The 27,900-nt window shown below is 34.9% G+C and overlaps 1 protein-coding gene across 2 annotated transcripts in view; it reads left to right on the plus strand.

The window, feature by feature from the left end:
• ATR (ATR serine/threonine kinase) overlaps positions 1 to 27,900 on the plus strand; it is a 42,259-nt gene that overhangs the window by 12,556 nt on the left and 1,803 nt on the right. For both annotated transcript variants that reach the window (XM_065674923.1, XM_065674924.1), the window contains 31 exons: positions 82 to 267; positions 731 to 823; positions 2,316 to 2,446; positions 2,641 to 2,784; positions 3,969 to 4,062; positions 4,832 to 4,957; positions 6,450 to 6,656; positions 6,857 to 6,970; positions 7,954 to 8,069; positions 8,941 to 9,061; positions 9,969 to 10,106; positions 11,205 to 11,412; positions 11,873 to 12,051; positions 12,946 to 13,110; positions 14,034 to 14,125; positions 14,708 to 14,799; positions 15,205 to 15,382; positions 16,631 to 16,807; positions 17,198 to 17,357; positions 17,875 to 18,054; positions 19,416 to 19,558; positions 19,990 to 20,087; positions 21,066 to 21,298; positions 22,099 to 22,233; positions 22,827 to 23,027; positions 23,330 to 23,473; positions 24,553 to 24,703; positions 25,542 to 25,698; positions 25,828 to 25,981; positions 26,693 to 26,844; positions 27,091 to 27,196. In XM_065674923.1, the coding sequence (XP_065530995.1) occupies positions 82 to 267; positions 731 to 823; positions 2,316 to 2,446; positions 2,641 to 2,784; positions 3,969 to 4,062; positions 4,832 to 4,957; positions 6,450 to 6,656; positions 6,857 to 6,970; positions 7,954 to 8,069; positions 8,941 to 9,061; positions 9,969 to 10,106; positions 11,205 to 11,412; positions 11,873 to 12,051; positions 12,946 to 13,110; positions 14,034 to 14,125; positions 14,708 to 14,799; positions 15,205 to 15,382; positions 16,631 to 16,807; positions 17,198 to 17,357; positions 17,875 to 18,054; positions 19,416 to 19,558; positions 19,990 to 20,087; positions 21,066 to 21,298; positions 22,099 to 22,233; positions 22,827 to 23,027; positions 23,330 to 23,473; positions 24,553 to 24,703; positions 25,542 to 25,698; positions 25,828 to 25,981; positions 26,693 to 26,844; positions 27,091 to 27,196 (4,575 nt within the window). The remainder of the gene's footprint in view (positions 1 to 81; positions 268 to 730; positions 824 to 2,315; positions 2,447 to 2,640; positions 2,785 to 3,968; positions 4,063 to 4,831; positions 4,958 to 6,449; positions 6,657 to 6,856; positions 6,971 to 7,953; positions 8,070 to 8,940; positions 9,062 to 9,968; positions 10,107 to 11,204; positions 11,413 to 11,872; positions 12,052 to 12,945; positions 13,111 to 14,033; positions 14,126 to 14,707; positions 14,800 to 15,204; positions 15,383 to 16,630; positions 16,808 to 17,197; positions 17,358 to 17,874; positions 18,055 to 19,415; positions 19,559 to 19,989; positions 20,088 to 21,065; positions 21,299 to 22,098; positions 22,234 to 22,826; positions 23,028 to 23,329; positions 23,474 to 24,552; positions 24,704 to 25,541; positions 25,699 to 25,827; positions 25,982 to 26,692; positions 26,845 to 27,090; positions 27,197 to 27,900) is intronic.

A 27,900-nucleotide genomic window follows, 5' to 3' on the forward strand; every position in this document is an offset into this window, starting at 1 on the left:
AGCCCAATGCCTTCTGTCTCTGTGTGCTAGTTGCTTTCTGATGTGACTAAGACTTGGTTTCTGTTTGCTATTTGATTACAGAATGAGACTGAGATAGAACTGGGCAGCTTGCTGAGACAGGACTACCAGGGCCTGCATAATGAATTATTGCTGCGTATTGGAGAGCACTATCAACAAGTTTTCAATGGTTTGTCAATACTGGCTTCATTTGCATCCCATGATGATCCCTATCAGGGACCTAGAGAAATAACATCAGCTGAACAAATGGTAAGGACATGAAAATAGTCATGTTCAGTTTTGTTCAGTAACTTTTTCTCCAGTCTGAGAGTGAAGACAATTTTAGATTCTCTGAACATCACTTACTTGAGGGAAACAAAGTGGAGCAAAGGTTGGCATTTCATATTGAGAGTTCCTGTAATAGTATACATAAAAACCCCAAAACAGTAAAGCCACCAAACAAACAACCACCACACACCTCCCAGATACTTCCAAAATAGAAAATCCCACAGTTTAATAGGGATGTCTTCTATTAACCCTGCTATCTCTTAAGAAGTAGTGCATGTATTTGGGATTGTTCTGATTTTTCTTTCAGAATTAGTAGTTCATATTTGCTTTAGAATTTCTTAAGTTTAGGATTATGTTAATAGTAAGATGATTTGGGTTTGGTTTGATTTTTGTGGGTTTTTTTTTTTTTTTACATTTTTTACTTACTTTTTTCCTACCTCCGCAGGCTGATTATCTGCAACCTAAATTGCTTGGTATCTTGGCTTTTTTTAACATGCAGTTATTGAGTTCCAGTGTTGGCATTGAGGATAAGAAAATGGTGCGTAAACTTAATTTTGAACATTAAAACGAAGATAAGAGATATTTTAATATTCCAGACTTAGTTGTGCAAGTGTCATTAAAGTCTCCAAAGATCCTAAGGTTCTGACATGATTCTGGAAAACTGGTTTTAGTGTGGGTAGGACTTCTGTGTAAGCTCAAAAGTTTTTCATAGGTTTCCTTAATGGTCAGCTAGTGTACATGTTTGTCAGACATAGTATATGTAACAAGTCAGTCAGCCAGTTATTACAGAGGAGGAATCCAAGTGTATGTTTTTTGTGTGAAAGGAGCAAAGTGGGGGATGAGGGAATATGGGAGAAAACTAAAGCTACTGCAGGAAACAAGATTATAAGGGCATGAAAAGGCTAAGCTAAAGAAAATAAGATGCAAGTCCAGGAGAAACTGGGCTTTATTGCTGTTGCTTCTCACAGAATAGCTCCTTTTAGCTTTACAGTAGAGAGCATGCAGAGAAATTGGGAGCTTATAACTTGAGACCAAGTCTGAAATTTCTGCTCTGCTGAGGCAGTGTTTCTAACCACAAGACTTTTAGCCACCCCACAGATGTCATGCAGGTGACTTCTGTAAGAAAATCAATGCTAGAATGTATATAACCTTTGTGTTGATGAACTGCATTTTCCATGGTATTCTTTCAAGCTTTTTGCTTCTTGAATATTCATGTTGAGGTGCTCTCATTTTCATTGCTACTTATCTTCACGCATTCTGAATTTCTTTATTTGTCTAGAATTTCTTGCTGTTGTTTCTATATTTTCTTGTTCTGTCTGTTGTTCTTGGTGAGTTTCCCATTCCATAACCTTTCTTCAAGCTCAGGTTTCTTCCTGTGCTACTGATCTGTCATGCTGGATGTTGTACTACCTGGTTTGGCATAGTGTTACTGTGACTGAAATATCTCCTGTGTTTCTTGCATCTCAGTATTTCTCTTCTGTCTTTCATCAGTCCTGTTGACAACTAAGCGTTACTCATTCCCTGAAGCTTACCAATCACTTCTGTTTAGAACTGGTGTTTTGTTGATTTGTTTGTTTGGTTTGGAGTTTGGTTTTTGGTTTTTTTGTTTGGTTGGGGTTTTTTTATTCTTTTTGTGGTTTTGTTTTTTCTTTTTTTTTCTTTTTTTTTTGTAAATGCAAGTTTGTTTGCTTTCTGTGTTTCCAAAACCTGCTCTTTTCAGCTTCTAAAACTTTGAGCATATAGTTTTCATGTATTATCACGTATCACGTTTTATAACAGACTTCTATCCCATTAACTCACTTGGTGTCATCAGTTTTCCTTCATCAGTCTGCTAACGGATTGACTTTTGTTATAATATACTGTGATTACAGATTCCTTTTCAATACTCTTTTCCTCTAATCCAAAATTCCTTATTGTATTATCATACCAAATTTGATGTCTTGTAAGGTATAATTTCTTAAGCTAGGGTAGCCTGGTTTTATTAGAAAATATGAGTATTTAATACACTAAAATGACTTTTCTCTGTCTAGGCTTTAAACAGTCTTAGGTCTTTAATGAAGCTCATGGGTCCCAAACACATCAGTTCAGTAAGAGTGAAGATGATGACTACACTGAGAACAGCTCTAAGATACAAGGATGACTTTCCAGAACTGTGTTGCAGGTGAACCAATAGTGTACCTACACAGTGACAAGCCTGTTATTTCTGTCCTTGAATATACTGTTTTGCTTTGGTTTAGATTATAATCTAAGCCCCAGAGCTGAAATAACTTAAAATGCTTCTCATGGCTTGCCTGAAAAGTCTTTATGCAGAGAAATTTATTGATGATTGTTGCTTTGTTGTCTTTGCTTGTTTAGAGCCTGGGATTGTTTCGTTCGAAGTCTGGACCATTCGTATCTTGGCTCTTTGCTTAGCCATGTGATAGTAGTGTTGTTGCCCCTTATACATATCCAGCCAAAGGAAACTACAGCAATATTCTACTTTCTCATAGTTGAGAACAGGTACTGTACAAAACGTTTTCAGATAGATGGATTAAATCCTGTAATAGAAATGAGGATAACCCTAACTTAAAGTTGTCCAGCACTGAGATGAGAACTTGTTTCTCTGCAAAATAATATGTTGTTCTATTAAAGTTCCCACTCCTCTAAATTGCAATGAGATTTTGGAATTTGACAAGTAATAGCCTCCTCTGAAAAGATGCTTTTATATTGTCCTTATAAAAACATTTGACATTATGGAAAAGTTACAACCCGTTCAGACACTCACCCCTGCCAGATTTTCTGATTCCATGTCTTTTCTGCTGGTATGGAAAAGTACTTCCCTCTATAGGGCACACTGTCAGAATAACAGTGATTGCTAATGCTTGCTCTAAACTAAAGAGACATGTATAGAGTTGGAAAAAGGGAAGAAATTAATTATTTGTTTCCTTCAAAAATTAGAACTGTAATTATGAAGTGCACAGAGTTTAATATTGAAACAGGTTTCATACATCCTCTTCAAAAGTGGTCACACGAACCGAAAGTAAAATCGAAGTCTAATACAAAAGACTTATCTTGTGACTTAACCTTTTTGAAGACCATATTGAGTGTTAATTCTTTTTAATCTTATGTTTTGTAGATTTAAATTATGATTTTTAGGAATGGTGATATTTAAAGCTTCTGTTGGGTTTTTATTTTTCTTGCGCTGTATCACACCAACAGTATTCAAAATAAAAGGTAACAATAGGAATAATACTTCTCTTGTAGAAGCCCATAGCAGAAATACTGAAAGAGATTACTTCATGTTAGGAATGCAGAAAATTCTTTTCTTTATTGCATGTTTTCTTATACGGAAAATTTGAACTGGATTCACATCAAATGGGATTATTCTCATACTTTTTGCCAATCCTGGTAGAGATGAACAGCAACTTTGAAAGCTTTGGAAATAACTGTATTTAAAAGAGAAAGTAATTTTTAAGATATTAGAGCAAAAATATCTATGGCTTAGTTCAGTAACAAGAGAAACAAGTTGTATAATGCATATACTTAATTAGATAAAAGTTATTAATGGAATTTTCTTTTTTTCTGTTCTTGAAGCTTGTGATTTTTCAGTCATTAGATTTCACTGGTTTCTTTTGATGGATTTTTAAGATTTTCCAGATCCAACATCACAGTGTTCCTTGCAATACTTTTCTTCTATCTATTAGGGACGCAGTGCGAGACTTCTTACATGAAATATATTTTCTGCCTGACCTTCCAGAACTAAAAGAAATTCAGGTCGTCCTTCAGGAATACAGAAAGGTACAGCTTCTTGTACTGATTTGCACTTTTTTTCATGCATGAAATGGTTTCATGCCAAGTGAGGAAAACATGTAAGTTTTATTGTTAGGCTGAAATAGCTATTTATTGGCCTCTACCACAAAACAGAATTTGTGTATTGCAGAAATACTTGAAAGCAGACTCTGATTATTCTTTATGAGAGAAATATGCTCATGTTTAACATACTTGCTTCGATAGCATCTCCCGAACACAGACTCGTCATCTTTTTGAGACTAAAGAGATAAGAATAAAAGCTAGCAGTATTAGTTATGGCAGTGATTTGTTACAAGAAAGCTACTTTTAATTGGATGCCTATACTTTATTTTCTTCAAAGATAAGAAACTTTGTTCTTAGGACATGGTCCATTTCTTTTGCTTGCCTTCAGAATTGTTAGATAAATAGATGCAAAGTAGCAATTTTTTAGTGAGAATGAGGTAACAAAAGTAAAGATAAATTTGATTTTTTTTTTTTAAATAATGAGGTACCGAAAGCCAAGCATTTTCTTCTGATTTAATAATTTTTACTTGCACCATAATATTTACACAAGAGTATAAATACAGCATCTTTCTGAGGAAAATGTTTTAAAAAATAGGCAGCAAAGCAGTGGTAAATAGATATAGCTGTGAATGTAGGCAGAAAGAGCATAGAAAAGAAAAGATTTATATGCATTCTCACTTGTGTTTTTTGAGATGCTGCTTAACCCTTTTGCTTTTATGCTTCGCTTGAACTTCTTATGTCATGTCTTGTTCAGGAATCTTCCAAAAGCACTGACTTGCAGACAACACTGCAGCTATCTATGAGAGCTATTCAACATGAGAATGTGGATGTTCGTATTCATGCGCTTACCAGCCTGAAAGAAACATTATATAGAAATCAGGTATAGAAGACCTCCTTCAGAGGAATTTAAAATAAATCCAAGTTGCATTTGGACCAGCAGTCTAAAACTCCTTACTATTACTGGGTGTTTATGTGAACTGTGTCACTCTCCTCAAATTATTAAGCTAACTTTTTCTTAATATAAGAGGGAGAAGGGATTCTTTTCACCATGTCTCTGTGTAAGAGGACTTTCAGATCCTCCAAATCTGTGTGATGCTGATTCAGCAATGCTAGTGGTGTGTTTCTTATCTTTATTTTCAACTCTGAGGAAAGGCGTATCTAGGAAGCCCATTTCAGCAATCCACTGTGTGCTTGTTCTCTGTTAGAACATGTATGGCTTTTACATCAGGAGACTAATACAATAAAATCAGCATGTTTTGTGTGTGGGTGTAGTATTTGAATGCATTAAGATGTGTATGATCATCTCACACTCTTTTTTTCTTTTTTTTTCCTTCCTTCTTTGCCTCCCACCCTAAAAAATTTGAATCCACTGATCATATTCAAATGAACGTTATAGCAACATTCAAGTTGAAGACACTGCTTTACAAGTCTCTTGAGATTGCTAGCCCAGAGGGGTGTTATGTGACCAATTAAAAATATAATAATAAATCTGTTTCTTTAGTAGATATAAGACTGTGAGACATGCTTCAGTCAGAAATTCAAAGAAATATCCTAGCTACAAGAGCAAACAATCACTGTATGTATTCTGGGCTAGTCAGTAATTCTTGGAGCTCAGGCCAGCAAAATCTTGCTGTGTCTTGCTTGGTTAGAAATCTAGCAAAATGTTTGAGGGAAATGAAACTTAACTAGTTCCACAGTTTAGGAAACTATTTGCTCTTATGTTGGCTGTGGTTTCAGTTAAAAATGACAGTAGCAAAGATCTTCACATTATTAAGTTTTGTTTTTCTGAATTTGGACTAAATGTGGAACTGGGTTATAAAAATTGGGCCAAAGTGAAAAATTCAAGACACCCCTTAAAAATGATTGGCGTTGATTAAAGGCCTGGAAACCCTGGCCTTTGTAGGCTTGAGGATGAAGAAATGGCCAACAAATGTGAAATAATAAGGATACAAGTGGCAGCAAAACCAGAAGGTATGATAACAGCTGCACGAAAAGAAGTTGGAGGAAGTATTGGAACACATGAAGAAAAGGGACAGAAAAAGTGAAAAGAATAATATAGAAAAGAGAGTTTCTTTATAAGACAAGGAGAAAAAATGAAGTTACTAGGGTGGTGTATGATAATGAAATACAGTATTGGTTGTGACAGCATTACTAATAGAGGCCCAAATCCCTAATATTTTTAGTCCTGTGTAGGGTAACAAGCAATTCAGTGCAATTGGGCTTTAGTTACAAAATGGCGGTATTTGAATCCGTAACCTAAAGTTACAGATACATGAAACAGGAAGTAACAGGGAGTTAAAGATGAAAAACTTGAGATTGTTTACCATAAATGTTGTCGTAGAAGAATTCATCTTTATTTTTCAACTTTTTAGGAAAAATTGATCAAGTATGTAACAGACAGTGAAACTGTGGAGCCGATCATCTCCCAGTTGGTAACTGTACTTCTGATCGGCTGCCAGGATGCAAATTCTCAAGCCCGACTACTTTGTGGAGAATGTTTAGGTGAATTGGGAGCCATAGATCCCGGGAGGCTCGATTTTTCAACAAGTGAAACTCAAGGAAAAGATTTTACATTTGTGGTAAGAAGAGTTACTGTAGTGTTTGTTTAGTATTAAGGGGTGTTTTAAAACTACTTAAGAGCAGGGAACCTCATCATTAGATGCTTTGAAAATCTATACTTACTTTCTCATCTAAATCAATTTAGAGTCAGTGACTGTTTAGAGAGTAAAGATAAAAAGTCCTCTGTTTTAATAAAACTGGTGTTCTGTTTGTGATTGAGGCTGGTGTGGAGGATCCCAGTTTTGCCTATGGATTATTAATGGAACTGACCAGAGCATTCCTTGCTTATGCTGATAATGTTCGTGCTCAGGATTCTGCAGCATATGCAATTCAGGTAAGATAGGTGGTTAGATCCTATTTTTTTCCTTCACAAATTATTTCCTATCACACTGAACTCAAAATTACACAATATAAATGTACATTTTGGAGTACATGTTTAAGTATTTCAAACTTCATCCTATGTAGCTTTAAACAACAAGGTAAAATGTTATTCAGGATTCTGATTTCTTAGTTTTTCAACTCCTCAGTGCTTACTTGGAATTCTCGGGAGCTGTCAAATAAAGTATTTTTTGCTTTTGTGTCATGATACTGATGGAGAGACCTGATGTTTCAGATGTAACTAACAGTCCAGACGTAGTAATTCAAGAAGTAATCCTGAGACCGACTTAAAAATGGTGCAGGGTCCATAGGCAGAGATGAAAAGCAGTAGGCATTCTGCTTACACTTTCACACACAGTAGGGTTTCTTCGTACACTTTTAAGAAGGAACTAATAGACGGCCTACCCTTATTTTCAGAATCTAGTCTTTTATGCTGGTTTGCCAACTCCAAGCTCTTTGGTGGTTGTTGTTTTTTTTGGGTGTTGTGGTTTTTTGTTTGTTTTTTTTTTTTTTTTGCTTCTGGTCTGTTTCTTTTTTTTTTCACTTTTTTTTTGTGTGTGAAAACTTCAGGATAATTATTTGCTGCAGGAGAAAATAAGTGGCTCCATGTCATCAGTGGAATAATAAGATTTTATTAGCTTGTGCACAATAAGCAATCAGACTAACTTCTACTCCTGGCTCACTGGCAGATGTACAGAGTACAAGATAATGTGGTCCAAACACCACTTTGAGAGTCTGGAGGATCAGTAGTTAACTGAAATCAGCACTGCATAGTAATAGGGGATTAACAATATTGAATGAATGTTTTGCGGTTAGAATTACAGAATGCTTAACTTAAATTATATCTCATTATTTCTATGTATACACCAGGTTTTGTTGCTATTGTGGCCATGAAATATTTTCAGTGCTAACTTGATCATGTAAACCATGCCTTTTCAGGAGTTATTGTCTATCTATGACTGTAGAGAGACAAACACTGACTGCCCAGGCTCCAGGCTTTGGAGGAGGTTTCCTGAGCATGTGCAAGAGATCTTGGAACCTCACTTAAATACACGGTGTGTGACAACTTAAGCAATTTCTTTTCATAACAGCATTCAATACATTTTTTTTTTTAATTCAGTTTTGTGATTGTTACTCTTCTGTGAAGAGTGATGTATTTATATACAAAATTCAAATCAAGTCTTTCTATGTAAAGCTGAATTAGCACTTCCTGGAATGTAATTCTGTAGAAATCAAACATGTAAAATTATCGACTCATGCTTTGCCCAGAGCTGCCTGTTTGTCCTCAGAGCATCATCTTATACAATGTATTGAAGCTTTTGTTTCTATTTTTTTTTCTCTGTGGAAATTCTCACTAGGATTAAAGTTTGCACTCAAATTCATTAGTACCTATTTATTGCTGCCCTTTATAGAAGTAGGAGGAGCTCACTGGATTTCAATTTGACTTTTCATTTGTTGAATTAATGATAAAAATTATGTGAAGAAAATTTCAAATGGTGAATGCACCTTAATTTTGTATATTGAGCAATATTTCCTTTTTATTTCTTCATGAAGACAGTCATGCTCATCTGTGATAAATTTTACCTTTTTTTCAGCAAACCTCGTGGCATTTCTTAGCTTTCATCAATGTTCTAATTTTTTCCTGTCAAAAACATAGTGCTCAAATATTTATCAAACTACATTTCTTAAAATTGATTTGAACAGCACTTTGAAGTATACTTGAATTCTGGTAACATGTTAAATTGTTTGTATTTCATGTTTCATTTTAAAAAGCTCTAGAGTAAAAGATGTTAACTACTGAAACTGTTTACTTAATTTAGATTTTTTTAAATATTCAGTATATGAAACATAATGTGATTCATAATTAACAATGTGCTCTTTTAATTATATAAAAAAGTATATTAAATGGATATTTAAAAATTACAGGTACAAGAGTTATCAGAAGGCTGTAGATTGGTCTAAGATGAAGAAGCCAATTTACTTAAGCAAATTAGGTGATAATTTTGCAGAATGGTCAGCAACTTGGGCAGGTTATCTTATAACAAAGGTAAGAGAATAAATCTGCTCTCTATATTGGTATGTACAACACAATTCTTGGACTACTTTTCGGTTTCTGAACAAGGTGGGTGGGGGAATGTGCCTGTTTACTATAGGCTTGTTAAAGCACATACCTACTTCTTGCATCATCAAGGTAACCATGCCTCTTTGCTTCCCAGAGTTATTGCTTCTTGGCTAGTTTTCACAGGTAGTGTCAAAGCCAGAAATCTAGGAAGTTTGCCCTTTTCCTAAGACTATTATACAGCTGAATGCTTTTGAAAATGCTTTTGAAAGGTATATGAAGTGCTTCTGGAAAACCTCAAATTTACCTTCTCAGTCTCTGACAAATTTCTTTGATTTCCTTAGAAATTTCTTTTATTTCCCTATAGCTCCACAATCCCAGCATATAGAAAGTATTTATCTCTTTCTTTCCCCTTTCCAACATGTGACCCTCTGAAAATTTCATTTCTAAATCAACCACTTTAAGAAGTGAATGTAATCACAATAGCTCAGTAGCTGCACTGTCCTCTTCATATTCCAGACAGAGAAGAATTGAATGTCTTCATAACTCCCTACTTTTTACAGGCTTTTAGGGTCAGAAGAGAGGCCGAGTGCAGTAGTAGACTCTTAGTCTTTTAGCTTTTTATGGCCAATGTAGATCTCCAGTGATGCAGGAAACAGGGAAAAGTGGAACGTGTAAGCAATGTTTGCCTGTCTTCCTGTGGTATCAGCAATTGACACATGTAATACTGGCATCCCTGTTTCAGCTTTAAGTCTGAATCGTCTGTAGGAGACAAGTATCGTAAAAGTATTTGATGGAATAAAGTTTGTATTTGTCAGCAAAAAGAAATCTAGTAATTATTTGAGCATTTGCACTTCTCTAATGATGCTTTTCCTGGAAATAATATTTTCTGTAGGTGCGACATGATCTTGCCCGAAAAGTTTTTGATTGCTGCAGTATTATGATGAAGAATGATTATAAAGTAACAATTTATCTGCTTCCACACATCCTTGTCTATGTTTTGTTGGGATGCAGTCAAGAGGATCAACAAGAGGTGAGATATGTAAGACCTTGGTAATGGCCTTCCTAAGGATCTGTTCTTCTTAAAAGCTGTTCAACACGTAGACCTACATGAACAAGTTGTGTAAGTTATGAACTCCTTTTCCTGTATTTATAACAAATATTTTCTGCCAGAGTTTTAAATATTCTCATACAAGTTTGTGTTGAACTGCTTTTCTGTGGATTTCCATCTATTTCTTTAGTAGGGCCTAGGACAAGAGATTATGCAGTTAACTGTAACTGCAGTAACATCAAGAGCTGGAGTGGTACAAAGAGAAGAGTGTAACATGAAAGGATTAAATTGAATTTGTATAATTCCAAGATTTCGGAACCATAATTTCTTTTCTTTCCCTTGTATACTCTGAAATTTTAAGCAGGAAAACTAGCTACTAGATTTATGAAGTGCAGGAATCAAAGATGTTTTGCAGCAAAGCAGAGATAGGAGAGGAGATAATCATCCACTCTGCTTTCCTTCACTTTGCTTTAACGAAAGTTGAAGAGACTGAAAAGATGTAACTTATATTCTATTAATTTGCAATTTCACAGCTAACATAGCTGTATTTAAACACTGTGGGTGTGTAGAGGTGTGTGATAATTTTTCTCGTGTGAACAAGTGCATCCACATAAGCATTTGTTATTTATGTTAGCTCATGTTCTGTTGACTAAACTAAATAGGACGCAGGTCTTTCAGTATGTTATTTGCTTAAATATAAGCAAAAAAATAGATCTGTGATCTGATAGCCTGTAGATAACTTGACTGTTAACAAACATTGAAATATTGTTTGCAGCAGAAGTGCAATAGTATTCATTGCGACTTGAAACCTAAAATTCCAGTAATCACAATGGTTACTCTGAAACTAAGGGTTTGCTTTTCAAAGGCTTTTTCTTCCTGTATGCAATCTCCTGACAACAGCTGTTGTTTGGTTTACAATTTCTTCCTCTTAAGATTGGAACGAAGTTTGCAAATAACATCAAAATTACAAAAAAATAAAACAATCTAGTATTTTAGCCTTATTTTTGTGTTAGCTGCAGTTTCCTGCTATTGTGATGCCCATATGGTGCTTATTCTTTTGCCATATTAATGTTTGTGTAGGTTTACATGGAGATTATGGCTGTTCTGAAACATGATGACCAGTCTACCAGGAGGCTTGAAGACAGTGCGTCTGATCTAAGTCAGCTGAGCACACAGACTGTGTTCTCCATGCTTGATCATCTAACTCAATGGGCTAGACATAAGTTTCAAATACTTAATGCTGAGAAAAATACTGGCCAGTCTAGGAAAGACAGAAGTGATCTAAAAAGTGAGTGATGCTTATTTTATTTGAATAATGGCATTTACTTTTTACAATTAAGTATTTAAATTTGCCATTTAGGAATGCCATGTTACTTTAACATGTTAACCTGCTTTATGATTTGTTACTATCAGATTGTGATTTCCACCTTCTCCCACCTCAAAACCATTGTTTGAATGCTTATTTTATACAGATTCAAAACAAACAAAAAAAAAAAAAACAAAAAACAAAATAATAATTTCTTGGTAGTTCCTAAAGGTTCAATTTAATGTATTTTATACAGTCTTGCAAGATGTAGGAAGATCACTCGGATTGTTCTAAATAAATTTTTTGTGGACAGAAAACTGTATTATTAAATTAATCAGATTATGTCACTAACTTAGGAAAATAACTGAATTTTGATGCATAAGGTAATTCTTTAAAAGAAACATGATTAGACAGACTTTTAAAAATGTCCCTTTTTCTGTAGCATCGAGTGAGAACTATGGAGAGTATCAAAATGTGACACGTTTTCTGGACCTCATACCTCAGGATACGCTAGCTGTGGCCTCATTCCGCTCTAAGGCTTACACAAGGGCTGTGATGCACTTTGAATCATTCATCACAGAGAAGAAACAAAATATTCAGGAGCATCTTGGATTTCTTCAGGTTCTGAAGTTCCTTTTGGATTTTGTTTGTTTTAATTTAAAATTAAAATAGACATTGATGAAAGAAGCTTTGCAAAATTATTCTTTGAGATGAGAAAAAAAGATACAGTCAGGCTCTTGCTGTGGGATACAAGTGTTTAATTGTTGGTCTTTCAGCAATATGTAGTGCTTCCCCTTCCTTGGCATGCTTCTTGTATGCAAAGGAAGGAGGAGCTTTCTAGCATATAATGAAAGATTGTAAAAATCCTAGAAATAGTTAAATGTGGGTTTGATGAAATGTAGCATTTATTTCTTTTAGTTAACTCTGTGCCTTTTGTCAGAGAAAACACAATAAACTGTAATGAAAAAAACCTCAAAACTCAAAACACTTTGAAGAATAAACCTCTTAGCTCTGTCTGTAGTTTAGGAAAGCTAATGTTGAAAAGGATATAATTATTTTCAAGAAATATTTTAACCTGTGAGATGAACCTGATCTGATTCCTTATGATTTATACTCCTCAGTAATATTTTAAATATGCAAAACTTAGAATGTTGCTTTTCTACCTTAAATAATCTGCACCTTCATATTATGTAACTTTATCATGTAATAAAAGCATTTTTATTTTGTCCTTTATGCAGATTGTTTCAGGTAACTTGATGTGCTGTTCTTACTCTTTCTGTAGTACGAGACCATGAGTATTACAGAATGCTAAGCAAAAACAGGGCTCAATGTTGGAAGTAGTCCAGCAAAACTGACTTTTTTTTTTCATGAAAGCTGAATGCCAAGATGTCCTACAGAGTAGTTTATTCTCCATTTTCAAGAATATGAATGATTCTTAGCATGTTATATGTAAAATATCTTCTTGTTGTCTTAGAGCTGTTTTTAATGTCAATTTCCATTTCTGTTTGAATAAAGAAATTGTATGCTGCTATGCATGAACCAGATGGAGTAGCTGGGGTGAGTGCGATTCGGAAAGCAGAACCATCTCTCAAAGAACAAATCCTTGAACATGAAAGTATTGGCTTGTTAAGAGATGCAACAGCCTGTTACGACAGGGCTATCCAGCTGGAACCGGATCAGGTAAATTCAAAAATATATGTTGCTGCTATTTTTAAAAATCTTCTTTAATAAATGCAAGGCTAAGCCAAAAATAGCTCTCAAGAACATTTAAGTAAAATGAGAACATTAGAGTTTACTGTGGCAGTTGCTGAGTAATTACTGCTATTAGAAGTGTCTATGACCTCAAACAAATTTCTTACGGGGTTTATGTTGTCATTTGTAGGCTTGGGTTAATGGCTGGGTGCTTATGCCAAGGTTTTTGCTAGGACCAATTAAAGCTCAACCTTTGCATGGGATGGCCAGGAATTGGATTGGTTAAGTATCAGTCACTACCTGGTACATGCAAAGAGAATTATTAAAGCAAATCACCACAGGTTGTATTCAAAGTAATTCTGACTTACTGTTTTGATTATGAACTTCCAGGGAAAATATTCGTAATATAAGAGCAATTGGAAATGGATTAAAGAAAAACTTAAAATTATTTATCTTCCATTCCTCTGGCCATACTTCATTCCCAGGGTATGGAGGACATTTTCATGAAGACTGAAATTGCTTTGGGTTTGGGGGTTATTTCCTTCCTGTGACTTTCTTTCTTCTGGTTCATTTCTTTATATTAAATTTTTATTCACAGCTCTGATATGGGTATTAATAAATTTAATATCAAACTAGATTTGTGGTGGGGCGCATTTCAGAAATTTCCAGTGGTGATCTAAGTTCTTGGATAATCATAAACTTTAAAATTTTGAATGTTCACTTAGGTTATGATGCAATTGATAATGCATTTCATATTATGAGAAGCATCGAAATTGATGTATTTCCTCATTCAGACTGCATGAATTTAACTGATGTATCTGTGTGATTTTTTTTTTTTTTCCCCCCCCACTCCCCCCTTATTTTTTTGTGGTTGTTTTTTGGTTTTTGTTTTTTTTCCCCCTTATTTCTAGATTATTCATTATCATGGTGTAGTGAAGTCCATGTTAGGCCTTGGTCAGTTATCTACTGTAATTACTCAGGTCAATGGAGTCCTTGCAAACAGGTACTGTAGGCATTTATTCCAATGTTTATTTGAGTAATATGAAGCTTTTGTGTTACACCTGTGTCACAGTAGCCATTTTTGTCCATTGTTAAGCATTTGAGGCTTATCAAGCACAGCCAAATAGCAGTGTGAAGCTAGAAAAATTCACGTGCATTATCTATATATTATTTACTTCAAGTACCTCCTGTCTGCACTGTGTGCAGTGGTGATACATGCATTAGTGCGTTAAATAGAATCTTCCTTTGTTGTCTTACATATTACTGGTTCCAAAGCTATTCTGTAGCCTAATAGAATAAATGAATTGGAAGATGGTAGTTTTTTAAAAGAGCCATAGAATTTAAGTATGCTACTTGGAAACTGAATTTGTGAGATCGTGTTGTACAGCCATCATTTGTCATCAGTGTATATCCTTCGGTTCTATTGAATTTTATTAGAGGCAAGCTTACCTTGTTTCTTTCCAAGTAAGGAAAGTTTTATATAAAGAATATTTACGAATGTTGTGTAGGACAAACATACTGAGGGGGGGAAAGGAAAAACAAAAATTAGTTTAGCACAAACTTTTATTGCCTTTTTTTTTCATAGGCCTGAATGGATTTCTGAGCTGAACACTTACAGGGTGGAAGCAGCCTGGAAACTGTCACGATGGGATTTACTGGAAAATTATTTGGCTTCAGGTAAGTTATCATGATACCAAAATATGAATACTTCCGTGCATTTCTGAACAAGTGTATGTGTTAGTCTAATCATCTTGAACCAAGGGGCAGGTATTTTAATTTTTCAGTCTTGGGTTTTATTGGGGGAGGCTTGTTTCTGACAGTCTTCTAGAATTTGTAAATGTATTTGATTGTAAACTTTATAGTGTTTGAGTAGAAAATTAAAGCAAGTGTGAGGGCAGCTTTCTTCTGGGTTTGTCGGGGTGGGGTGGTGGATTTTGAGGTGAAATTAGACAGTATTTCTAAAATTCAGTTAATCAGTTCTTGAAAAACTTACTTTTCCAGTAATATATTAAGACAAATTAACATGTTTGGATTAAGCTGCTTAAAGAAAGAGTTTAAGAGGCTTTTTTTTCCTCACCAAAGATGAGAAGTCTACCACATGGAGTGTCAGACTAGGACACTTACTATTGTCAGCCAAGAAGAAAAATGAAGCAGCTTTTTATGAAAAACTCAAGGTCGTTCGAGCAGAGCAGATTGTACCCCTTTCAGCAGCAAGCTTTGAAAGAGGATCCTATCAGCGAGGATATGAACACATTATCAGGTCTCTGTTCTTCATGTCATTATTTTCAAATCCAGAAATCATGTAATCAGCTATGCAGCAGCAAGAATTTTCCATTTCCACAATAAATGGTACTGATGTGCGTTTTCTGTCACCTTTTTGTTTCTTATACTCGCCCAGCTGGAACTCTTTGATTAATTGGTAATTTATCCTTCATGAAAAATATTAACAATAAAACTGTTGGCTATAGTCTTTCAGAATTGGCAAGCAAGTTTATGTGAACATCAGGTAATAAAACACAACAATTTTAAGCATGGAATTAAGTAGTACATATAGGTCAGTAATTCCATTAACTCAAATAGCTTGAGAGCATTGCTTTTAATCTATATGGTGGCCTAAAAGCACTCCCTTCTTCTCTCAGAGAGCAGTAGGAATTGAAACCCCATCTCTTTCAATTTTTTTTTTACTTTTTTTTTTTTAATAAATTTTGAAGGTAGTTGTAGCAGACTAAAAAGTGAGTTGCCTTTTTGGATGAAAAAGGCATGATACTTCCTGTGCACTATAAATGAATCCCTATCGCAAGATATTGCATAAAATTAGCCAGTTTAAGTATGTATTTCTGAATTACTCCTTAATTTTATTTTATGTTGGTAATTTTTGCAGTGTTATTTTGTTTAGGAAATGGAGTTTGATTTTTGAGAAAGAAGTGTTTCAAAATAGTTCGATTCAGTCATTGATCTTGACTACTTGGAAGCCCTTAGCCACTGTTTCTCTGTCAGATATGCCCACTTACACCTAGACTCTGCCAGTGAGAACCTGAGCATTTACAGGCTCTCAGCTTTGCAGCTTTTTTATAATAACTGACATCTAATAATAATGGTATTTTTTTAATAAATGGAATAACTTTATTGTAAAGGAGGTGTTTAAGTAACAGTATATTGCCTCTAAAATGGTATTTACTGAACATATCAGACTTTGTGAAGAGTTATTGCTCAAAGTAATGGATAGAAACACTCTTTCTAAAAATTGACCTCCTTTCCAAGAGAGCTTCATTTTCTTGGTGTTCAGCAGCTTGGCAATGGAATAGTGAGGAAATAACTAATCAGTTTACGAATCCTTGACTTCTGTGTGTTTGGTTTTGCTGCATTTTTGCACGTTAATAGCTCCTACTATTTAAAATTACTTACATGGCCAGCTTTTAGAGAGAAAATGGCAAAAGCTTTGTAAAACTTGCATGCATCTCAAACAGCAAGCAAGTTATTTTCTTTTTCCTTTATTTTTCTAACCCAGGTTGCATATGCTGTGTGAGTTGGAACATAGTATTGGACCAATGTTTCAGCAACCAAATGGGGACTATGGTAGAGATTCCCTGAATTGGTGTGCTCGTATTGAAATGACCCAAAACTCTTACAGAGCAAAAGAACCCATTTTAGCACTGAGAAGAGCTTTGCTTAGTCTTAGTAAAAGGTGAGGATGTAAATATTTCTTGTCTATGTTGTATTGTCAGTAATATTCTGGTTTTCCATATGTATATTAGAAGAGAGAAGATAAAACTGTTGACATTTGTTGTAGATGTAAGGAGTCTTCTCCAGTACTACAAACCTTAAAAATAGTAGGGAAAAGTGGTCTTTATAAGAAAGATAAAGGAGAAACAGGGGGAAAGAGTATTTTTTTCTAGGCCTAAATGGAAAGAGGGTGAAACAGATATGTATTACAAATAATTTGAAATAATCCTTATATAGTAGTAATATACTGTATTGAAAAATCTTGTATTTCACACATTGTGATAATTACTTCAGGCTGTAAAGTAACATCAGTGATTGAAAGTTTTTATTTCCTGCAAAAATGTCTCTGCAGCCGGGATTACAGTGAGCTTGTTGGTCAGTGTTGGCTCCAGAGCGCTAGAGTGGCGAGAAAAGCTGGTCATCACCAGACTGCGTATAATGCTCTTCTGAATGCAGGGGAATCTACACTCTCAGAGCTTTATATTGAAAGAGCAAAGTGGCTCTGGTCCAAGGTAAAACAAAAAAAAATGGAACTCACTTTCTTATGTGCAAGATAGTAATCTTTTTAGCTTTCTTCAAGGAAAAAAAGGCACAAAGTCAGTATATGTAAATCAAATATGTCACCTCGGACTTTGAGCACATTCTCATTATAGTTGAGCCACATGAAGTTTTTACCTCCCACTGCTAGTCACCCCTTTTCTGTATCCATTGACTTTTCTGTCAGCTATGTGTAAAACTGGCTGATCGCCTACCTCTGTGAAAGCAGCCCATGGAAATTTAGAATATCTTAACAGTAGATGTTTCCTTAATCTGTATATCCTTTTAACTAATAGAGGTAGTTAACAAACATGGGAGCAATTGTTGTGGTAAACCTAAAGGTACAACAATGCTGAGGTAAAAAGGGAATATAAGAAGCATTTTAAGACTGTACCACACACCTGAGGACATAGCTTTGCCTTTTGTACAATTATAAGATAAAAGGTTTACATTTCACTGAAAGTATATAAAATGTTTTCTTCTTTCCCTTAGGGTGAGGTTCATCAAGCACTCATTGTTCTCCAGAAGGGGGTTGAGTTATGTTTCTCTGAAAATAAAGCTCCATGCAGTAGTAAAAATCAGCTCATCCATGGTCGGGCAATGCTGCTAGTGGGCAGATTTATGGAAGAAACTGCTAACTTTGAAAGCAATGCAGTTATGAAAAAGTATAAGGTAATTTGATACACTAGTGTCAACAAGACATTAGTTTTGAATAATAATATAGCCCGTAAGTAATGTATCGTTATGGTCATGATGATGTCAGCCAAGGATAACATCAGTGGGATTAAATGGTGTATCAGTGTGTAGGAGGGTATTAGTACTTCTTTTAAAGATTTAACTATCTGAATTAGCTTTAATATAACATGTGAGTAGAGGGAAGTCTGCAGTTCCCAATTCACCAACACTGAGTGGGAGCTAAGAATACCTAATGTAACTCTTTTAAAGTAATAAACAAATTACAGGAGCATGGTTTTTTTTGTTTGTTTTTTTTTTATGAGTGCACAAATTAGAATTCGTCACTAAAATGTGGGCTACTCTACATAGACAGTGAGAACTTGGTGACACATTGCACTACTCTTCATTGTTACTTCTCTCTCTGGCAGCAGTTTATAACTGCACTTTATGCTTGCAATCTCTGAAGAACTAGGATGCCTCTAGGAAAAGGGGCAGCTGGTATTTTCTTCAACAACACAGAGCTACACTGCTTCATCTTGCTATACTAATGAAATACTGTGTTGGCATGGATTAATATTGTCAGCTAAACCTGTAGTAGGTGCAGATCTTTGTGCATCCGTAAAAGTAGTATGTCTGCCATCTGAGTTTTGGCATTTGATCCTTTTAATACTTACTCCTGTCTTCCTAATTAAAATACTTTTGGAGCACTCATTTAGAGAAAAGTCTAATGGATGTATCAAATCAAAGGAAGGTTAAAATAATGGGAACTAATGAATTTTCTGTGGTTTGTATTAAAATACTAATGCTGTCAAAATACTGGCACTAGAAACAAGCCAATGTTATTAGAGAATGGATGTGCCACTTGCTAAGTTTTGGGGTTTTTTTTTCGAATGGATTTAGAAGGAAAACAAATGTGAAAACCCAGAATCACTTAGGTAGGAACAACCTTCAGAATTTAATCCAATCATTAATATTCTACTGGTTTACTTTAAAAAAAAAAACCTGAAAGAAACCCAGTATTGAGTCTATCAGGATCAGAAATGTAATAATATTTTTCATGAAACTATAATCTTTCCTCGTTGAGGAATCCTACATCATCTTCTCTTAAATTATCTTGCTCTCTCCAAATCCAAAATGTATTTTAAGAACAGACTTCTAGCTTGTACAGACATTTATCTTGGGGCCATATTACAGTTTTTAGTTAAAGTTACAATTAATAGTTCTATGCACAAAAGGAATTAAAACAAGATTCTTGTTTTTGAGAAGCTTTTTTTTTTTTTTTGTAATTGTTTTACCTATTTTTATTTTAAATTTAGCATCTTCCCAAAAGTAACTATCTCTTTTTGATTTTATTGCAGGATGTTACAGTATTCTTGCCAGAATGGGAAGATGGACATTTTTATCTTGCTAAATACTATGATAAATTAATGCCGATGGTAACTGACAACAAGATGGAAAAACAAGGAGATCTGATTAGATACATAGTTCATCATTTTGGGAGGTTAGACCCTAGGGGAACTTGGCTTAGTTTCTATAGAAGGCTATTACCCTGGGAACAGAAACACACAAAAAACCTTTTACAGGAATATATTGTCTTACAGCAAATCAGACTGACTCGGGTTTTTATGCAGTATTTTAAAACAAGATGCTGCATGCTTCCTTTTTGTTTTCATACCTAATTTTACTTTTGCCTTCTCAATAGGCAACTGTCTGTCTCATGCAAGACAGTTAATTATTTTATCTGCAGTTTTAATTAATAAAAACAAACTCTTTGTGTATTATTAAGCTTTAGTTGTTGCAGATGCATTAAAATGTTGAACATATATTTCTGAAGTCCAGAATGGAATGTGAAACAATTCAGGATGTAGAATTCGTAATGCTTCTAATATATATATCTCATTAACATGGTGTGCTTTAAACGTGTAATCACAGGTCTCTACAGTATGGAAACCAATTCATCTATCAGTCAATGCCACGGATGCTATCTTTATGGCTGGACTTTGGAGCAAAAGCGTATGAATGTGATAAAGGTAGAAGGTTTTTTCCCAGTATATATTTCCTGTGTTGTACTTTTGAATATATGATCGAAAGAGCAGTGAAGTATGTTTACAGTTTTTTGTTTAGACTTATAACCTGAGATAATATGGAAACAAGGAAGTACTATTATTCTTTTAAACTACAGGATGTTAGTATGCAGGGGAGTTAGGTATTTTAATTAAACCCTCCAGAATTTCTTTTAAAATATATGAGATAGCATTGTTCCTCTGGTAACTTAAGTTGATAAACAGATTTAGGAAAAATCCTTGCATGTCACCTGCCATCTGAGTTTTCTCACGAGTAGTGAATAGTGCTTTTGTATACACTTGCTACAGTAGAGTGGTAGGCTTTAGGGGTTTTTTCCTATTTGTCTTTGTTCCAGTTGTTGAAGGAATTTTACTGAAATTTAAATGGTGGGGGGGGAGAGGGGAGAAGGGGAGGAGCAGCATCAAGGCGTGTGAAACTACTCCCACAGATGCATTTTGGGTTGGAGTTTTTTGTACAAATGACAAATGCTAACATTGCCTGCAGGTCTAGAGTGAAGCAGACAGTTCTAGCTCCTTGATCTTGACTGGGTTCTATAGACAGGCCAACTGAATTTTGCTGCAGGCATGTCAGATGCTGCTTTCTGTGTTGTTGATGTGCTACTCGTGCTGGGCCCTCAGGGGCAGGCATGGACATAGGAGCAAAAGTGTTAATTTCATTCTTTGTAAAAAAATTCCTTTTACTGGGCACAAAAATGGAGTGTCGTTCTGTGCCATTGCATCATTTAAAACATCTATTATTCCTCTTATTTTAAGAGCGTAAAAGAGAGCATTTCTAGTATTGTCTATTCTACGTTCTTGTTCTCTCTGCTTGTTTGTTTCCTGATATTCTGGTTAAATATGTTTCTGTACATATTTGATTTAAATAATTTCATGTTTCCAGTGGGGGAAAAAAGGAGAATAATCTTGTCCCCTTCTGTTTTTCAGCTAGTCGCTCAGAACGTGTTCAAATGAAAAATGATTTAGCTAAAATAAATAAGGTGATTACAGAGCACACGAATCACCTGGCACCTTATCAGTTTCTGACAGCTTTTTCTCAGTTGATCTCCCGAATCTGCCATTCTCATGATGAAGTCTTTGCAGTTCTGATGGTGATTGTTGCTAAAGTTTTTTTAGCCTATCCCCAGCAAGCAATGTGGATGATGACTGCTGTGTCCAAGGTACTTTGATAAATATAGCTACAGCTTTGTTAAGTTTATAATGCTGCTTTCATTAGAGAGAAATGTTAATATTACCTATTTTAATTTAAGATGATAAGAAGGAATTAAGAGTTGCAGTAGCTGTAATAGTGTTACGGGACAGGATAGCAATGCTATGACTGTAAAAGATGATATTGCAGTCAGACATTACAGATATTACAGTTTAGATATTACTGGTTTTCAGATTAGTATTCATATATAACAGTTTAAATGTTCCAAATTAGAATGCTAACATGCATCCTGACTTGTATGATGTATTAGGAAAGGAAGTTTGAACAAATAGCTGATGAATTGGGTAGTTACAGACAACAGATTTTGTTGGTTCTAGTAATTGTAGTAGTGCTTCCAGTTTAATAATCAAAACAATCAACTCTTTGCCTTGATTAAAATGAGATAGATATACCTAATATTACCTGGTGCTTGATCATTCCATAGCAATTTGGAAAGCATGGTGCATGCTATTTCTTTAAGACTGTTGGAAGTAGCAGTCAGGATACACTGGCATATTCTTGAGTATTTGCCTTTATGTTGTGGGACTCCCAGGAATGATTTTGGAAAGTAATAGCTTAATAGTTGTAAGACTTCAGTATTTTTTCAGGTACCAAATTTCAGTTGGAGAACATCCTTCTCCAATTATTAAATATGACAATCAATAAGCAGCAAAAAAAAATGTATTCATTATTGTGGGGTGTTAGGGGGTTTGGGGATTCTTTAATTGATTTGATTGTTTTAATAAATTTTATCTTTCCTCTTTTTTCCAGTCCTCTTACCCTATGCGTGTCAATAGATGTAAGGAAATTCTAAACAAAGCTATTCACATGAAAGAATCCTTAGGAAAATTTATCGGAGATGCAACACGCCTTACAGATAAGCTATTAGAGCTATGCAACAAACCGGTACTTACAAAAATAACCAAAGTAATGCATGTAATATGGTAATTTAAAGATGATATACAAAAGCTTCTTCTGACAGCCTTCATTAGGCAAATCGTTACATTACTGCAATTTAACAGAAGCTACACTAACTTGTAATTTTTTTATTTTTATTTTCTTTACTTAATAACAATATTGTAAAACAGTAGAAAATAGCTCTAAATTGAGCACATAGCAAAGTATTTCAGTACATAATGGTACTTTTCACAGTGCGTAGGCTGTATATTGTTTTGTGCTTTCATATATCATTCTGGCCCAGTAGCATTCACAGAGTTTTACTGTAAAAAGATGCCAGTTGTGCTTTTTATGAGAAAATGAACTTGATAATAGAACTAAATAAATTCATTATTCTGTATTTACATTGAGTGTGAATAATACGTATGACACAATGGCCAGATATGTTTTCTTTTGACCACTGCCTTTTAGTTTGAAATTTAATTTGTCATTTTTTCTTATTACCATAAGCATTTATTATTATGTTATTCACTAGTTAACACAAAATTGCAGTAATATTTTAGGTGTTTATTTTTAATATGTGAACAATTTTTTTTCACAAGGTTGATGGAAACAGCTCAACATTAAGCATGAATATTCATTTCAAAACACTTAAGAGACTAGTAGAAGAGCGTACATTCAGTGAAATTCTCATTCCCTTACAATCTGTAATGATACCAACTCTTCCTTCAATTCCCGGTACACATGCTAACCATGACCCTTTTCCTGGATGCTGGGCCTACATTGCAGGCTTTGATGATACGGTAAGCCTCTAGTTGACAACTTGTTAAACAAATGTGGCTGCAAGCATATCTTGGCTCCCTAGTAATGGAGGAATGAGTAGGAAACTTTGTAATTACTTTTGTGGAAACTGAGTGGCTTATGTCATAACAGCCTGAGACAGATACAGCCTTTTGATACTTCAGTAAAGTTTTGGCCTGAGGTTATTGTGCTGTAGCACCATGGAAGTGTCAACATGATTGGTTTCAGTGGTTTATTACAGTTAGATGCTTTACTTTGTATGATCTGATAAAGTTCTTAATAAAGAATTTAATTATTTCCTTAGGTGGAAATTCTTGCCTCGCTTCAAAAGCCAAAAAAGATCACCTTAAAAGGTTCAGATGGGAAATCTTACATTATGATGTGTAAGCCAAAAGATGATCTAAGAAAAGACTGTCGGCTCATGGAATTCAACTCCCTTATTAATAAGGTTTGATGATTTAGATAATCAGAGGCATTATGCTTATTGACCACAACAAAATGCTGAACTACCTAATGAAAAAAAAAAAAAAAACCAAAAAACAAACCAAACAACTTGGACGCTTCATTAGGGACTGTAGAGATAGGACAAGGGATATTGGGTTCAAACTTGAAGGAGGGGAGGTTTTAAGTTAGATATAAGGAAGAAGTTCTTTACTGTGAGGGTGATGAGGCACTGGAATGGGTTGCCCAAGGAAGTTGTGAAGGCTCCATCCCTGGCAGTGTTCAAGGCCAGATTGGATGGAGTCTTGGGTGACATGGTTTAGCATGTGGTGTCCCTGCCCATGGCAAGGGGGTTGGAACTAGGTGATCTTACGGTCCTTCCCAACCCTAACTATTCTATGATTCTAACTTACTTTGAGATAAAGCTTACTGGAAGAAAAGTGAGCTATTACAAAATATCTTATTTAAGCAGAAATTGGTAGCAATTGATAATTTGTAACTTCTTATGGACTTGTGGAAGCAATAACAAAACATAATATTTTGCCAAAACAATTGCTTATTCCAGCAAAAAATAAGAGGAGAGGTTACTTATGTTAAATAAGTAACTGCAGACTTTCTGCTGTCATGCTTCATATTTCTTATTCAGGATTTTCTAATATTTTCTATAAGAAGTAGGTAAAATCATATTTTCATGCTAAAAGTGTTTCCATTCTTCTTACTTCAGTTACAATTTGCTTCTTAGCAATATACTTAAGGATAAAGTACCATGTTTTCCATGAGGTTCAAGCATCTCTGAGAGCATCTCTAGAACACTGAATACTTCTTTTAGTTATTCCGCTTAAGGGATTAAAGCCTTGTAAAAGTTATGCAAGTTACAAATTCTATTGCAAAATTCTGTTATAAATTACTTTTGAGAACAGATGAACATTTTGCTTGTTGCATTTGACCTACTGCAGACAGTGAAGCTTAGATTTTTAAATTCTGGATCATGTAATTAGAAAATAGATATAGATAGGATGGTTAATGTTACTGATACATTTTAATCCTGTCTGTTATCTGTTAATCTCGTTTTTCCTTTTGGAACAGTGCTTAAGAAAAGATGCGGAGTCACGTAGGCGAGAACTCCATATTAGAACCTACGCAGTTATTCCCTTAAATGATGAATGTGGCATAATTGAATGGGTGAACAATACTGCTGGTTTGAGAAATATCCTGATAAAACTTTATAAGGAGAAAGGTAAGGAAATATATTAGACTGTAGTGATACTTACTTTTTTTTAAAAGAGCTTGTGTCTTAATTAGTAAATGAGACAAACAGCAAGGATCAGACTAAATTCTAGGAAGATGCAGTCATGTATGTTTAACTATCTGCAGTATATTATTATTCGTATGTGTGGTAGACTTAAATGGAAGAGAATTGGTGCTTGCATTGAGCAAGTTCCTTACAAGAACTGATAACACAATCATCGTAATATATTATTTTATGCAATGCAGTGCCAGCAGCATTGCTGTTTATGTGCAGAACTCAATAACAGAAGAAACTGTGGTCTTTTTCTTTAGATTTAATCTTCTGTTTTTCATTTCCGTTACATTTGTGTGAGATAATTAAGATAATTCATAACCAAATCAAGGCAAAGTACAGTAACTTTCCAGGGAGATCAGATTTCTTTTTATTCCTTGTTAACAAAGCCACTTTTTTGTCAGTGCAAGAAAGTCTGGGGGGAAATGTCGTGCATACTTTGTATGTATGTATGCAGAAAGCTGCGACTTTGGAACTCCAAATAGCTCATCAGTATCTGAATATATTTCTGAATACAATGAATGGCTTTATGAGAGTGGTTTCGGTTTGGTTTGATTTGGGGTTTTTGTGCATGTGTGTTCTACCTGTCTCACTCCATGGTGGTCTGGCAAACAAGCCACAGGTTTTACCAGTCTTCTCTTTCAGTTGACATGATGAATTTTTTATTTCATCTTTATGGAGATAATTATCTTCTCTAAAATACCATATTGTAATAGTATGGATAAGGCTTTATATTTGGGGATTTCTTTTACCTAATTGGAGAGGTCTGTTACAGGTGTCTACATGACTGGAAAAGAATTGCGTCAGCATATGCTTCCAAAGACAGCACCTTTGCCTGAAAAGCTGAAAATGTTTAAAGAAGTCCTTCTGCCTCGTCATCCTCCTCTCTTCCATGAATGGTTTCTTAGAACATTTCCTGATCCTACTTCATGGTGAGTGACTGGAATCGGGTTAGCGCAAGAATACATGCTTTGTGTATTTTCACTAAATGTTGCTGATTCTACTGATAAAACTGATAACCCAAGAAGTGACTTAGACCTATCTGGTTCGTATTTCTGCAGGTACAACAGTAGGTCAGCCTATTGCCGTTCTGTTGCAGTTATGTCAATGGTAGGTTACATACTTGGTCTAGGAGATCGTCATGGTGAAAACATCCTGTTCGATTCTTTGACTGGTGAATGTGTGCATGTGGATTTCAACTGCCTTTTCAATAAGGTGAGAAATGCTACTTGCTGAACTTGCTCTTTTTTATTTTTTTATTTTTTTTTGCATGCATGGAAGTTACAAATTTCTACTGGCTGCATGGTTAGTTTTTTTTCCCCTTCTTTTACTTGAATATATCTGTTGTGTTCTCTCTTGGTCTGTTTCTTACTTATATTCAACAGTTTGAGACATGTGAAGAGTATATGATTATTGTATATGCTGCATTAATGAAAGCCAACTTTTTGATTTAGCCAATATCAGATGAGCTTATGTGGGTACACCGAAATAGCCGAATTTTAGAGTATTCATATTTTGTGACTCTCCTGTCTCCAGTACCACCCTCCAAACAGAGCTGTAATTGCTATATTCAGAATTCTGCTGCTGTGAAAAGTTTCTTAGCTTTTCTCACACATATTCAGCAAAAAAATCCCACGGTTCTGTAAAAATAAACAGCGGAAATTGTGGCCAGAGCAGGATTTGGAGTTTTGGTGTTTCTGTTGAAAGATGCTTTTCGTGTTGGACATGTGCCCTTTTAAATTCAAGTAGCGTAGAGATATTGTTAGTTTATTTCTCCAGACTGTGATCTGAGCAAGTATCTCTTAGCAGCTAGGAAACTGCCACTGACAACAATGGGGAAAAAAACCTGAACACAAAGCAAATGTTACCCTTTATTTTAATAATGCTTAAAACACTTAGCGCATACTCTCTTTTATCAATGTAAAGGGAGAAACTTTTGAAGTTCCGGAAATCGTCCCTTTCCGTCTCACTCACAATATGGTTAATGGAATGGGCCCAATGGGAACAGAAGGTCTCTTCCGAAGAGCTTGTGAAGTCACAATGAGGCTTATGCGTGATCAAAGGGAGCCTCTAATGAGGTATGGCAACTGGTTTTGTTACAAACGCTAAAAAAGCTGTCTGTAGTGTAAACATCTGAAACAGTAACTCCTGGTGAATATGCCAGTTCCAGCACATGCCTGTCATGCAGCTCAGTCTTACTATGACATTTAGTTAAATATAAAACAATATAAATATTCAGTGATTACTTTAGACTCCATCAGTGTTCTTGTTTTGAAAAATAAATGTATTGTTTATCTTATCCTTTTTAAACTTTCTTTATTTAGTGTCTTAAAGACTTTTCTCCATGATCCTCTTGTGGAATGGAGTAAACCCATTAAAGGGAATACAAAAGCCCAGGTGAATGAAACTGGAGAAGTTGTCAATGAAAAGGTTAGTTTAAAACAAGCATAGCATTAAGGTATTCAAATGTCCATTATGGCTGCAAGTTATGTATTTTCTAATTGCAACTTTAACTGTCTTGTTTCAGGATTTCTTTGTTTTATTCTTGTTTGGGTTTTTTTGTGTGGGGCTTTTTTTTCTCTAATTTAAAAATCCATGTGGTTGTTTCTTCTTGATTATCTCTGTGTTCATAATTTTTATCCATAAAGAGACTATTTATATTGACAGAAAACATAATTTACCTACTAAAGAACCAAACAAAATAGAGCCTATATGTCTTTAGTATTACTAAATAAATTACAATATCAATGGAAGCAATAGTCTCACCAATAGCAATGGTGAGACTCTTGCTACCCTTTGATTTGACTGTTGCACTGTACTCCAGATTTACAGCGACTGTAACATCTGGAGTCCTTTCCATGCATTTTTTTGTGCTTTTCATGTGTGCCTTGTTACGTGACAAGGAAGACTGGGTTAAAACTAGAATTACGTATGTACCGTTTCTTTTGTAGCTGCTGATAAACTGTTCATCCAAAATACAGTTTGCACAACCTGTAATATTTGTTCTCTTTCCCCTTTTCAAAAGTTCTGATTTGCTGCTTCTTGCTTTAAAGGGAATATTTAGTGAAAATAAGTATCTGTAATAGCAGATAAAACTTGGGGAGTACTGAAAAACATGGGAGCTAAGATAAGGA

Source organism: Lathamus discolor, chromosome 3 (assembly GCF_037157495.1).
Source record: "Lathamus discolor isolate bLatDis1 chromosome 3, bLatDis1.hap1, whole genome shotgun sequence".
NCBI classification, from domain to species: Eukaryota; Metazoa; Chordata; class Aves; order Psittaciformes; family Psittacidae; genus Lathamus; species Lathamus discolor.